Raw genomic sequence first — 15306 nt, 5'->3', positions numbered from 1 at the left:
GTTGGGCATATATATAATTATATTTACAACATTATTACATTAACGATATATATATATATATTCCACGAAGATGCCGTCCGAACCTCAAATCAACAATTATTAGATTACTGGACAGCTCTACTTAATTAGCTTAACCACTCACTAATCTTTCACAATTTACAAAAGAGAAAGAGAAAAGACATAGCAAACAAAAGATAAAGGTGATGATGATCGACTATATTAGGATCGGATCAGAAGTAGGTGTAGACCCACAAAATCCCTACATTGTTCTTCGAAACCACTACTATACATTGCATGTTGTTGGTAACATGACAATGAATCAGTAGAAGAAGAGGAAACGAAAGGAAACTCAACAGGGGAAAAAAACCTACCTTGTATAGCTAGCTAGATAGCATTAATCATTTAATTACCAACTTAATTATGTAGCATTATTATTAGTATAAAGTCTGGTTGATATTTGTTTAGTGCTAATTAATTAAACTCACTGGATGGAAAGGGTATTATTGTGGAAGAATGGTGCGCAAAATCTGGCAAAGATCGGAAAGTGTGGCGCTTAGTGCAATGGATTCGGAACATAGCTTCTCATTCTCAAGGGAGAGTAGAAGATGCTGGTGCATGGTCACGAGTAGCTGGTTCTTCAGTTCTCGATTATCGACTCTCAACCGGTTCAATTGGACCGTCAGATTCTCCATGTGCTTTTTTTTCCTGCCGCGGGACCTTCGGGCCGATTCCCGGTTTGACTGCATGCGCCTCAGCTTTCTTTCCTCGCTCGAGTAAACCGACCGGTTCGACCCCTGCGAGCCGGAGCTACTAGGGGGGCTGCCCGGATGGTGGTTAATGAGGGAAAACAGGTCCTGTATTTCGGTTTCGGTCAGCATGAACTGAACCAGCTCGTGGTCTTGGAAGGTCATGGCTTTGCTCAAGTGCATAATTAGAAAGAACCGGCGAATTGAAAAGAGTGAACCGGAGGGAGGAAGAGAGGGGAAAAGGGAGGAATCGAAGTAGGGGTGTGGGGGTATTTATGCAGAAAAGGAGGAAGACACTTGGGGCCCACAGGAGCAATGGATTTCAGAAGGCCCAGGCCCCATTGGTCCAAAAATATTAATGAAAAGTAGGGTTCACAAATCAGAGATGTATTTGTGATTCTTGTGTCTCTAATTATATTTTGTTTTAAATAAGATAACCAATTTAGGTTGGTCGAGTAGTCAACTCACTCGTCCGCTTAAGTAAGTATTGAGAGTTCGAATCTCACCTTGTGTATGCAGCAACTCATTAGTCAGCGACAGATCCTTAAATGGAGCTCAGATCCGCGACAGATTAGTCCTTAACCTGTTGGGGAATATGGGTAAACTAAAAAAAAAATAAGATATAAAGATTGTTTAATTAAAGATTAACGTCAGAGAAGGGTGGTGGGGGATACAGATTGGGGTAAGCTTTATCGTTAATGGTAATAGAAATGGGGTCCTGAGGGGAAGATTAGCTTTAGCTTAATGACGAAGGATCAAACAAAAACATAAAAACAACAAAATGGATTAGAAAGTTGGGCAACACAATCACAGGTAGGTAGTGTTCATTTTAGAAATGCATATCATTATTATTATTCTTGGTGAACAAGTCGGTGAAAGAATATACACATCATATATAAGGTCAAGGAAGACCAACTAATTAACGTTTAATTTAGTATGTGAAAAATCACCCCTCATTACCATATATAGCTGTTCATGTTTGTGGCCACACATTTATTCTTTTCATTAATTAAGATATCACAATCAAAATGGTCCCTAAATTTTATCTCGATAATTAAAATGATCTCTCAGTTTTGAATTAATCAAAATGTTCTCTCAACTAATTTATTGTTGTTTAGGCACTTGCTGTATTTTGTACGGGCTTTATTAGAGCTTTATTTTATTTGAAATGCTTGATTTTTTCTGCGCGATCATTTGGAATTTATGGTTAGAACGGAACCGCATGATTTTTCAAAACAAAGAAAAAAGGGATTGAGGAGATTATCAACATGTCTGCTTTGAGTTACAAGAAGTAGTTAAATGTTGACTCCTTCTATTATTGATGGCATTATCGGAGATGACAAAGGAGTATCTACAATTTCGTTTGTTCTATTTATTTTTAGTTTTTAGTCTCATACTATGCTGCTGATCCCTATGCTCCACTTGTTGTGTTGAGTTTTCGTTCAAAAAAAATTTTATTTTACAGTTTATATAGTTCTCGTTTGCAACCAAAATTCTTCGGGTTGAATATGTATAGTCCTTTTTCTTAGGAAGTTGTTGATGAAATGTAAGATTTGATTATATAAAATGCAAATTATATACTCGTATGTGAATTCTATTTTTACTAACATTCATGATAAGAATTCTATTTTTACTTTTTTAGATACCAGGGGAAGAATTTGACTTTGTTGTAGATCTGATAGAGGGATTATTTTGATTTACAGTTAAAAATCAAGGAACTAGTTTAATTAATTAGTTTAAAAAATTAAGAAATTATTTTGATTTTTGAGACATCTAAATAAAAATGAAAAGACTATATTATTTGAGTTATAACTCGTTGGCGTTAACGCCGTAAACTTAATGATTGATGGAGGAACTATTTTGATTTACAACTTAAAATTGAAAGACCATTTTAATTAATTTAAAAATTAAAAAACTATTTTGATTATCCAATTAAAACTAATGGACCATTTTAATTGCTATCTCTTCATTAATTTTATGAGCAATCCATTATTGTGATGTAAAAACTCATTCCATCGATAAAGTATTTAAATAGGGATAATTAATTTGCTCAAATAATATAAACAATTTTTAATTCAACTTAATTTTCCAATTAACAATGACAAAAACTCAATATTTTATCCAATTTCTTTGTTTTCATCGTTACGCCTTTCATTTCTCTTGAAATTAAACATTAACATAATTAACATCATACAATAAAAAGATATAGCAATAATGAAATAGAACACCCTCTCTTCCAAATTAAATTTGCAAAAATTCTATCTTTTTCCACTTTGCTTTATCTCCTATATCAGAGGTCACGCCAATGAAGTAGTAACCGTCAACATATTAGGAGTGAAGTGGAGATCCTGTCCATAAAATAAGTATAGTTATATAGTAATTTATCAAAAATAGTTATTTTATTTAATTTAATATTTATAATTTTATATATATATAATATATAATTTGTATATTTATTATATATAAAATTACACAATTATTTTAATAATAATTAATTAATGTTAATAAGATAACTTTAAATTAACTTTTATTGTTTCCTAAACTTTATTAAAAACCTAATTTAAAATCATTTAGACCCACTCAACCATTTTTAACAAACTAAAGAAGGCATAATGAATCCAATATAAATTAAAATAATTTCTAAACTATTGGATTCCTTACATTTATAGTTTAACTTGCAAGTTGGGAGTATATGTTGTGTAAACGTCTAGCTAATGGAACTGTCTAGCAAAATTAAAGTTACTCATATATCAAGTAAGTAAATTGTGTAGGTGAAGTATAAAGAAATATGCAAAAGCTATCAACTACAATAATGTAGAGATAAGAAGTAAGAGAAATTCGCTATCTATCTTATCAAATTAACAAATATGGACGGAGACATAGATGCATTACATTTTTATCTGTCTAGATTTTTCTCACAAGAGTTTTCAGTTTGGTTTGGGAATAATGCCATTGCTTTAGTTTCCTCCTACTTTTTCGGTTGTTCTAGATTGATGTGAACTAGTCCAACCATGGCAATTTCCTATATATATCCGATATATATATGACCCTCAATTCATATAATTTCTCTAAAATATGTACCATATTTATAAGAGAGATTAATTAATGCCATATTTTATTACAATATGAATATTAGGTAGCGTTTGTTTTGAGGTACAGGGATAGAGGCTGGGAGACTGAGATTCAATATCATGTTTGTTGGCTTAGAGACTGGTACTAAAATTTCTGTCTACTCTATCCCTAAAATTTCAGTATTTCAATACCTCCAAAAAGTGGGGACACAAGAGACTGAAATTTTTAGAGACGGAAACTGAAACTTTAATAACATTTTATACCTAAAATATTCTATTTCAATTAATTAATTCCAATTTTACCCTTTGTACAAATTAAATTAGAGCTTCATTTTCGTTTCAATTTCTATCTCCCACTTTGCACCAAACAGAATACTGAGATTTATTTCAGTCTCTGTCTCTAAATCTCTGTCTCTCAGTATCAGTCTTTCAGTCTCTGTCTCTCTGTCAAACGCTACTGTTACATATGTGAGTATAGTTTACTTGTTTATTTATTTAGCACACAGAATAATTGGGAATATTCTTGGGCAGTTTTCTTAGTTGAGGACATCCATCTTTGAGGGATAGTTTTGTTTTTGGTTTGGCACTTGGCAGTTGGTTCCCCCACTTATTAGCTAGTATTTATTAAAGTGAGTGTTAGTGGAGGATAACATGCAATCCTTTCAATTGCCATTTTAGTTAACCTTGATTATAATTTATTTAATGAAGAATCAAGCAAGATAAATAAACAAACAAATCAGAGTAGGTTGCATGTGCGGTATGTAAATTATAATGGAAAGAAAAAGATAGTAGCATTTGGGTGCTTCTTCTTTATTATGTATTGTATTCAGTTCATCAGGGCTACTTGTTCCTTGTTCCTTTATCTCTCTGCTACCTTTGATTTTCTTTTTTCACTTCCAAATACACCTAAGGTTGATCCTCTTATGCACTCACTCACTCACTCAGTTCTTACTTCTTTATTAGACTATAGGAATAGGGAGCAAATCTCCAACAAACTTGGAATAAAATTCGTATTTTTTAATTTAATGATATATTTTAAGTATCGTTAAAGTTTCATAATTACTGTAAGCACTATGATGTAATCAGTGAGTATGTAAAACTGCGTTTGTTTACAGAGATAGGATACTGAAACAGGAACACAGAGACACAAAATTGTGTTTGGCAGAGAAGACATGGACAGAGACAATGTGTCCAGAGACACTGAATTAGTGTATTTTGTGTCCATCCTGACAGGAAGAACACGGAGATACTAAGTAGTGACACAATTTATTTTTTATTTTTTCTTTCATTATTTTTGTTAATTTTTCATAATTATATTTTTTATTATTATATTTTTCATCTCAAATTTTTTGAATGAAAAAATGAGAATAAATTAGATTTTCATAATTTGTTCTAGTTTATCATCAAACATAATATAAAAACACAAAATTTAGTGTCTTTGTCCATCAGTATCTTGTTTTGTCCTGTTTTCGAAAACAAACGTAGCCTAAAGGAACACAATGCAATAAGCCTGGCCTAGAATATAAAAGCATGTGATACAGGAAACTAACTAAGCTGGAGGAAGAAAAAAAAATCTATATATCCCATGCATGTAAATTATTTGGGTCATTCTATGCCTCTATGGTAAAGAGACAAGTTTGATACAGATATAGAGAAATTCTTTATGATTAAATGCCTGAATGACACTTGATTTTTATAGGAGGATGACATGCTCTTCAAAAAATTGGTTTGGTTAGTCTTAGCCAAATGTTTATAATGTAACGGGATTCTGTCTTGTTAGACTACTTAACGGAATTAGAGTGAATTAGATAAGCTTCTCACCATCGTTTTGTTTTAAAAGAAAGTATAATACATAATTGATATACGTCATGAAGCAAACATAAGAAAACATAAGAAAACGTACTCAAACCCTATCATAGTAATATCAATGAATTAATGATAAATATTTGGAGAATAATATTAAATATATATGTATATGGGACATTTGCGTCATTGAATCTTAGAAGAAAAAAAATATTAGAATCTTAGAAAAAATAATATTAAATATATATTATGTATATAATATTTATATTTAAATAAATTTTATTTTATAAAAAATAAAATTATAATATTAAATATAAACACAATAATAAAAGATTGTGTATTATATAAATTTAATTAAAAAAAATTATATATACTCAAGTAAAAAATAAACAAACAAACATATGATGATGATGATGAAGAATAATTTTGTGACACTAGTTTATTAGTTATTTATTTAAAGCTAAATCTAGCTTCTCAAATATAAATGAAACTATTAGGCTATATCTAGAAGATAGATTAATACTTGAGAGAGACTGAAAGAGTCGGAGACAACATAAATTTTTATATTGTATTTGGTGTAAAGTGTAGAAGGTTTACTTTTTATATCTTTTGTTTTATTCTATTTACCATGTTACTATTTGTTTTGAAATTAATTTCTTCAATTTTTTTATGGAATTTATTTGTTTTAAATATATAGTACGCAGACAATTCAATAATTAAGCAATATAGAAATTCAATCTACATAGTTTCTATATATTCGGATGAAAATTCACATAAAAAATTGTAAGTATTTTCTCGGTGTTTATTTGAATAATTTCGGTATTTTTGGTTAGTAATTCAATGTATTGCAAAAAATTTTCATCTTTTTCTACAATTTTGTGAACCTGGATTCATTCAGATTAACAAGATTTCAATACCGTATAGACAAGTTCATAAAAGTTTAATCTTTCAAAGAAATTTTATTAAAAATTTGGATTGAATATTTACAGAGATACAACGTATGTGTTTGTTAATTCAAAACTGTACACACAATTCAAAACAGTATTGAAGAGATATTGTTAACCGTTTATATTATACAATCTATTGACTTTCTATATTTTCTTATGTAAACCTACAATAAGAATTTTCTATATTTTGGTCCTTCTTTTTTTGTGGTGCTTTTTTCATCAACTTTTTTTATTATCATTATTTCTGTAGAGAATAAAAAATGAGGTTAAAAAGTAACAATAACATCAAGTGCACCTCAATTCATATGAAATACACCGAAAGATAAACCAAATACACTACTATCATTCTTGATTGTATCACACAATATCAGTTTAAAAAGACATGCAACTCAAGCAATTATGCACAAAATGACACAAGAAGTACTACAACAAAATTATATTCTATGGACTAGTTATAATAAATTCATAAACAAAATCCATCAAAAATAGACAAAAACATATATAAATCACTCAAACATGCACAAAATAACATTAGAAGCACTACAACAATATTTTGTTACTTAGTTACAACAAAAAAGAGGACAACAACACCAAGTGCATCTCAATTCACATAAAATACACTGAAAGACAAACCAAATGCACCGCTATTATTTCTTAATTACATCACACAATGTCAGCTCAAAAAGATGTGCAACTCAATCAAACATGCACAAAATGACATCAGAAGCACTATAACAAAATTTTATAGTTAGTTACAACAAATCTATGAACAAAATCTCTTAAAAATGGACAAAAACACATGCAATCACTCAAATATGCACAAAATAATATTAGAAGCACGACAACAACATTTTGTTACCTGGTTACAACGAAAAGAGGACAACAATACCAAGTGCATCTCAATTCACATAAAATACACCGAAAGACAAACTAAATCCAAAGCTATTATTTCTTGATTACATCACACAATATCAACTCAAAACGACATGCAATTCAATCAAACATGCACAAAATGATACTAGAAGTATTACAACAAAATTCTATAGGTTAGTTGCAACAAATCCATGAACAAAATCCCTCCCAAATAGACAAAAACACATACAAATCATCAAACATGTACAAAATAATATCAAAAATACTATAACAACATTCTGTTGGCTAGTTACAACAAAAAGAGGACAACAACACCAAATGCACATCAATTCAAATAAAATACACCGAAAATTGTTACTGATTACTACACATGAACTCACTTCAAAATATGAAAACACTTAAATATGCACAAAAACACATTCAAATCCCTCAAACACATGTAAATATAGGTTAAACTATATAAGAAACACTACGTAACATTTTTACACCGACCTAACAAAGTTATCACCAAATGAACAGTATAATGAGAACAGTAATATGTACTTTAACTCAAGAATATAAAATGAATCTACTAAATAAACAAAAATATGACTATCTAGTATTTTGTGATTGAAAATACGAAAGAGAAAAGTGAAAAACTGGACGATTAGGTAGCGTTTGGTAGAGAGACAGAGACGGAAAGACTGAGACTGAGAGACAGAGACTAAGAGACAGGGATTGAAATAAATCTCAGTATTCTGTTTGGTGCAAAATGGGAGACATGAATTGAAACAAGAATGAAACTCTAATTTAATTTGCACAAAGGGTAAAATTGGAATTAATTAATTGAAATGAAAGTATTTTAGGTATAAAATGTTATTAAAGTTTCAGTCTCCCTCTCTAAAAATTTCAGTCCCCTGTGTCCCTACTTTTTGGAGGTACTGAAATACTGAAATTTTAGAGACAGAGACAGAAATTTTAGTACCAGTCTCTGAACTAACAAACACGATACTGAGTCTCAGTCTCTCAGTCTCTGTCTCAGTACCTCAAAACAAACGCTACCTAACAGAAATCCGACCCGACATTGCAACCCCTCTTCCCTCTCACACTTGCTGAAGCTTTCCTTTCCTCCTGGCTTGTTCAATGCTCGCTGAACGCCGTCTGCCTCGCCACCGTTGGTTGGAAATGGAAACGCTGTCCCCATCCTCTTCGTTATCATCGTCCATTGGTTACTTTCTCCATCCCCATAAATGCCACGGTTGCATTCTCTTCGAACCAAATCCCGCCGCACCAGCCTTCTTCAAAGGACCATCATGAACATCGTCTGCCTCTGTTTTATTTTACAGAGAAATATCAGTCTACATTAAGATTTATTTTACAGACACATTAATAAAAAAGAAAATAAAATAACTATAGTAATTCATTCTTCTATGATTTACATGCACTCTGTTTTTGTTGTTTCCTTTTTCACTCTCTTATTTGGTATACAGATACCTAAAAATTTTGCAAGCCATTGTGGCTTCCCAGTAAAGAGAAAGTAACATCCTAAGAGCACTCTAACCACCATTCCACATGCATATCCCACTGCAACAGATTTTTAGCCAAATTCAAAATTTTTCTCATGCTCAAATGTCAAAGATAATGAGGTATGTCCATTGTCTTCGATCCCACTGCATAATTTTGACAAAGAAAATCCACATAGCATTGTATTTCCTCCATATGAATCATTTTGAAATGTGTTGAATTGGCCACCTATAGGTATAGGTCCCTCTAATTGATTTTACGAAATATTTAAGATATAGAGAAAATTCAAATTTGTTAAGGTCAAAGGAATCTCACCCCTCAGTTGATTCCATGAAAGGTCTAGCCATTTCAAATTTCTCAAGTTACCCAAAATTTGTATAATAGTGCCACTGATTCTATTATGTGAGAGATTGAGCCCTTTGAGGGAATTTAGTTCTCCAATTACTTGTGAAATTTCACCCACAAATAAGTTATTTGACAAGCCTATAGTTGTAAAAGTCATTAATATTTTCACTAGTTCTACTAACTGATCTTTCATGTTGACCACTATTGTAACACCCTAATTACCCTAAACCTTATCTCATGCCGTAAAATAAAGGTTAATTAAAGGCCATAACAATTCTAATGCTTATACAATATTATATATGTATATATATAGAAAAAGATAATAATTCTAAAAGCTTGATGAAGAAATAAGCTCAACAACAGAGTTTCAAAAGCTCAAAACGTTCACACGAAGCTACAAATTTAAGACACAAGACATAGATACAAGATAATGAAGCATATATAGAGATATGAATAAAATAGTCATAAAGAAACTAGACTCAACCCGCAGACTTCTCCAATTACTTGTGAAATTTCACCCATAAATAAGTTATTTGATAAGTCTATAGTTGTAAAAGTCATTAATATTTTCACTAGTTCCACTAACTGATCTTTCATGTTGACCATTATTGATGTAAAATATGATCTAGAAGAATTGGCACGCATATATTGCAACCCAGTTTAAATGTAATTGACATTCATCATTTCTTGAAAGTTCTTCAAGTATGATAAAGGCAAGGACCCACTAAAATAGTTGTCGGAAAGTAAGGATAGGGAGAGAGAATGATGCTTACTCGAAGTGATTTGACAATAAAATTCTTGTTCGGACGAGTTTGGTAGACAAGTTAAATCCTGAGTTCGGAGATGCATTACAGCAAGGGTTCATCCATAGCAATGCTAATGAATGAAAGAAATATTGAGAACTTCTCAGAGAAAACTAATCAAACACCTGATGCATTCTTGGAGTTACAACCGGCGGTCAGGGATAAGCTTGGGAAGAGGTTTAGACAGAAATAGTGTCATATTCGAGTTGAGGGACTTTTTGTCCATAAACCTTTCTGATATATCCACGTGAGACACGTTATGGCCATGTCAGCATAACAACATTCACGTCAGACATTTTCGTTATGTTTCATAATCTCAGTTGAATGGAGGGATCCAAATGTCCTGATTTTGAAAAAGTCAAAAATGTAAATATATTTTTCAATTCTCAATAATTAAAATATTTGTGTGACAAAAGTTAGGGACCTATTTATTTATTTATTTATTTATTTTTTGGTGGGTCTACAAACAAACAAGAGCCATTGAGAGGCCCTCCTTTCAATTTGTTGCTCCCAATGTATTCTCACAAAAATCGTTTGCAAGGATGATAACATAGTCAGGCCCAGTAATTGCTACCAACGAAAGAAGGTCCAAATTCATTAAGGGAATTTGAGAGATAAATTGAAGAGATTTTGCAAAGAAAAAAATGTAAGGGAAGAGATTTATAAAGGAATAAAACAAAGAATTAATTACTATTAAATTTCTAACTTCTGTTATTATGAGTCCTATAATTTTGATTTAAAGATAATTAGACACTTACTTTCTCATTTTACCAGTTCTTACGTTTTAAAAAAACTTGATCCGACAATTAGTGGTAACTTATGAATCTGCCAGCTTAGTTACTCTTTAGCCTTCTTCCTCAGGCTGTGTTTTTTTCATAACTTAAAATTATGCTTTGCAATAACCAAGAGTGAGTTGGATCTACCCTTGCTAAGGTTGTCTTTTAAATTATTATTAAAGAAATAAATTATAGCATAAGCAAACGTACAGATTAGGTCGAAGGACATTGTCTAGTTTGTGTGTGATTGATTGTTCATTGGAGGTGGGTTATGCTTTCTCTTTCTTTCTTTGTAGCTGAATTGATATAACTCCAGCTAATAAATTAGTATTTATTATTTACACGTGTTAGCATACCTATCACATATCATTGCATTACAACCTATGATTATATTAAGGCATCCAAATAATACTACATAATTATTCTTTGGCGACCTTTTTATAATTTCGTTTGCCCTTAATGATGGATCCACTTTTCCTCACATCAATTAATAAACGTAGACTACTGAACCGCATATAAGTGAGAGTTGTTTAACAACCAAAGCATCATTTTAATTGAATTTATCATTTGTCATCATCTCATCTTTTGATGTTACCCCATTACGAACTTTATGGGAAAATTTATCCTTATCTCCCATCCAATAAACTTTATTTTAGGTTTAATTATTCTGTTCATCTCTATAGTTTCGTAAAATTTTAAATTAGGTCTTTATACTTTTTTCTTTTTAATTGGATTTCTGTATTAATTTTTTTTCAATTAAGTCCCTCTTAGTAGTAATTAGCTTAATTTTATAGGAACCCAACTAAAAAAAATTGGTACAGGGACCTAAATAAAAAAAATTGTAGGGATCTAATTAAAAAAATAGTGCAAAGACTCAATTAAAAGGAAAAAAAATATAGAAACTTAATTGAAAATTTTACGAAACTATAGGGACCAACAGAGTAATTAAACCTTTATTTTACTACTTTATCAAAATGTATGTATGTAGTAATACTTTTTCGGTTCATGTCTTCAATAATTAAGAACACTTGTTAAAGCCAACAAAAAGTTCCAAACTTTATATATTCGACTGTTGGTATTTGAAGCGAGGTTATGATCTAAAAAGATGAAGATTAGAGATTTTAACTTCTTCAAACATAGAATTAAGTCAGGAGAATAACTTGCAAGACATAGATATTCTAATATTAAAATTAATAGAACGTGAGATTGTAAATAAATTTTGTGTATTTACCTAATGTTAACTTCTCTCTTTTAGTTACTGTCTTTTAAGCTATTGTTTTTTCGCCATTCAATATTTATTATGGCACATTATTTATTGGGATTCAACTATTGTAGAATATAATAACGTATCCGTAGTAATATCCAATCGTTATCCTGTAAAATCAGTTATAATCTTAATCACTTGGTCGATTATATTCTCTTTTGTCCGAACACTGACTTACTAATAGCTAAATAATGTTTTGAATTTGATTACATATTCAAAATTCAAATGAGAAGAAGCAGGGGTATTTATGAGAATTATTGTAATAAGAAATGAGAAATTAGATTAGATAGTTGAAAATGAAATAGTGTAAAATGTAAAGACAGAGCAGGTAGATAGCAAGAGAGTGGGGTCACATAACTCATAAGTATCTCTATGCACTCTCCTCTTACCTTGTCTTATCTGTCCCAATTTATTGCTCTGCTCCCTTGTCACGCCCCCTTCATTAAACTACATATATCACACATCTTTATATTCTTTAGAACTAAATTCAAACTTGGACACTTGTTGCTTGCATGGCTTCAACAGAGAAAAGACTGGCAGAGTTTCTGAATGAGAAACAAGAGCCTTTCATCCTAGAGCTTTACCTTCTAGAAAGAGGCTACTCAAAAAGATTGACTTCAAAGTCAACAAGTCTCAGTAAGAGAAAGAAAAGTGTCTTCCCATTCTCCAAACTGCTAACAGCTCTACACAACAAACTTGCTTTCCACAACCAAAAATTTTGTGCTGCTGCAAACTCAGATCGCTTCTCAAACGCTAGCAGCTCAACCGTCTTCCATTCATGCTCTGATTTCGACGAAGACAGAACCTCTTCAGCATCACACACTGATAATATACCTTCCAGGTACCAACCCATCAAAATTATATTTAATTTAATCAATAAATTATCATTTGTACCCATGAAAAATACAGACGCATATAAGAATTGTTAAAATATAATTAGGATCAATTAGGATCAATTAGCATTATTTAGTATATCTGAATATTTATTATAAGAGATTACGTCTTTATTATTGAGTGTAATCAAGTTGTCTATTCAAATTGTATATTCAAGTTATATGTAATGATACAATATAAAAAGGCATTTATAGGTACTAAGGTAGCGTTTGTTTTGAGGTACTGGGACAGAGACTGAGAGACTGAGACACAGTATCATGTTTGTTGGTTCAGAGACTGGTACTAAAATTTCTGTCTCTGTCCCTAAAATTTCAGTATTTCAGTACCTCCAAAAAGTAGGGACACAGAGGACTGAAATTTTTAGAGATGGAGACTGAAATTTTAATAACATTTTATACCTAAAATACCCTCATTTCAATTAATTAATTCCAATTTTATCCTTTGTGCAAATTAAATTAGAGTTTTATTCTTGTTTCAATTTCTGTCTCTCACTTTGCACCAAACAGAATACTAAAATTTATTTCGGTCTCTGTCTCTTAGTCTCTGTCTCTCAGTCTCAGTCTTTCAATCTCTGTCTCTCTACCAAACGCTACCTAAGAGAATTGTAATAATAAAGACGTAATCTCCTATAATAAATATTCAAATATACTAAATAATGCTAATTGATCCTAATTATATTCTAACAAAAATAAAACGACAATTGTAACCACAGAAGATGGCTTATGTGTGCCAAAAGTACCCTAACAGTAACCAACGTCTGAGTACTTTTGGCACACGAAAGCCATTTTCCGTGGTTATAATTGTCACTTTATTCTTATATGGGTATATTTTTCAGCGTCTATATCTTTAATGGGTACAAATAGTAATTTATTCTTAATTTAATTTGTACAAGTTTTTTTTCTCACTTTGGCCTTATGAACAAAGCCAGCATGCTACCAACAATGGAAAGCACTGCCAAACATGCTTAGATCAAGGTACATACACCTCTTCCAGACTTCTTTTCTTATCGAAATTAAATAGAATATTCTTTAATAAGAGTTTGAATGGCAGGTCAAGAATTGAATGAGGATGTTTCTGGAATACAGAATTATGGTGTTCTTGCACCCAAGAAAATCACGGAGGATTCGCTGCTTTCGGCAGCACTATGGAGCTTACTCATTCAGACAGCAAAAAGCGAAAGCTATGGCTACAGAATGCAACTGCAAGAGCTTCTTGGAACAAATAAGTCCAACCAGGTAGTATTCGATTGCGAGAGAGAAGAAGAAGAAGCGGGTCAACAAGTTGGTCATGAGTCAAAGTCAAAGATAATGAAGTTGTTGACTTTGGATTACTCCAAATCTATGAATGAATGGAGTAAGTTTGAGCAGCATGTTAAGGCCGTTAGCGTTGAGATTGCCGAGGGAATTTTGGAAGGCGTGAAACATGAAATTGTGTCAGATATGATTCAGATTTCAACACCAACCGCATTCTCTTCCTACCTTAGTAGTAACAAATTACCCCCCATTTCTCACCCTTTATTAGCTTCTTAAATATAATGATGTCATACTATATAACCAATCCTTTTAAACTTGAAACCATTGCATGCTGCCGTTTATTCTGAATGTTTTATACTCTGAATTGTATAGAAATTAACTTTCAAATTTAAAAAGAAGTTACAATTAGTCCTATGGTAGTAAATTTGTTAAAGAGTAAAGTATCGTTTTTGTCCCTAACGTTTGGGGTAAATCTTATTTGTGTCCCTAACGTTTAAATCGTTCTATTTGTATCCCTAACGTTTGTAAAAGTGATTCAATGTTATTCTGCCGTCAATTACACATCATGAGCACTTTAGTTTGAGTTTTAAAAATCTCTTCTTAAAGTTAGAATACAAATGTCTGGGATAGAATCAATGATCTACTCCGAAAAATAGCTCATTAAATGTTGAAACTAATTCCTACAACATTTGCATAATTCACTTTTCTAGGGACATAATTGAATCTAAACACAAATAGTGGGTATAATATTAAAATCGAACACATACAAGTGAGACCTAATTGAGAATGAATACATCCAAGTGAGAATAATTGAAAAATATAATCTGATTTGTTAGTATAATTGTTAGTAGGATAACATTGAATCACTTTTATAAACGTGAAAGATACAAATAGGACGATTTAAACGTTAGGGACACAAATAGGACTTACTCCAAACGTTGGGAACAAAAATGATACTTTATTCTTTGTTAAATAAAAATAAATAAGTTAATACTCAATTAGTTTCTAAAATTACATTCTCGTCTTAA

General features: G+C 31.3%; 2 protein-coding genes across 2 annotated transcripts; one reads left to right on the top strand and one right to left on the bottom strand.

The window, feature by feature from the left end:
* Positions 1–500: 500 nt before the first annotated feature.
* On the bottom strand, positions 501–911 carry LOC112764006 (basic leucine zipper 4). The gene has a single exon (XM_025809526.1). It carries the CDS (start codon positions 909–911, stop codon positions 501–503), a length of 411 nt encoding a protein of 136 aa, XP_025665311.1.
* Positions 912–12515: 11604 nt separating this feature from the next.
* LOC112767132 (uncharacterized) lies at positions 12516–14690 on the top strand. The gene is made up of 3 exons (XM_025813011.3): positions 12516–12972; positions 13950–13999; positions 14076–14690. Exons 1-3 carry the CDS (start codon positions 12644–12646, stop codon positions 14552–14554), a joined length of 858 nt encoding a protein of 285 aa, XP_025668796.1. The 5' UTR covers positions 12516–12643; the 3' UTR covers positions 14555–14690.
* The last annotated feature ends 616 nt before the right edge of the window (positions 14691–15306 follow it).

The sequence above is a fragment of the Arachis hypogaea genome, chromosome 17 (assembly GCF_003086295.3).
Source record: "Arachis hypogaea cultivar Tifrunner chromosome 17, arahy.Tifrunner.gnm2.J5K5, whole genome shotgun sequence".
NCBI classification, from domain to species: domain Eukaryota; kingdom Viridiplantae; phylum Streptophyta; class Magnoliopsida; order Fabales; family Fabaceae; genus Arachis; species Arachis hypogaea.
The sequence above is the reverse complement of the archived record's forward strand: the minus strand, read 5'-3'. Positions and strand labels throughout refer to the sequence as shown.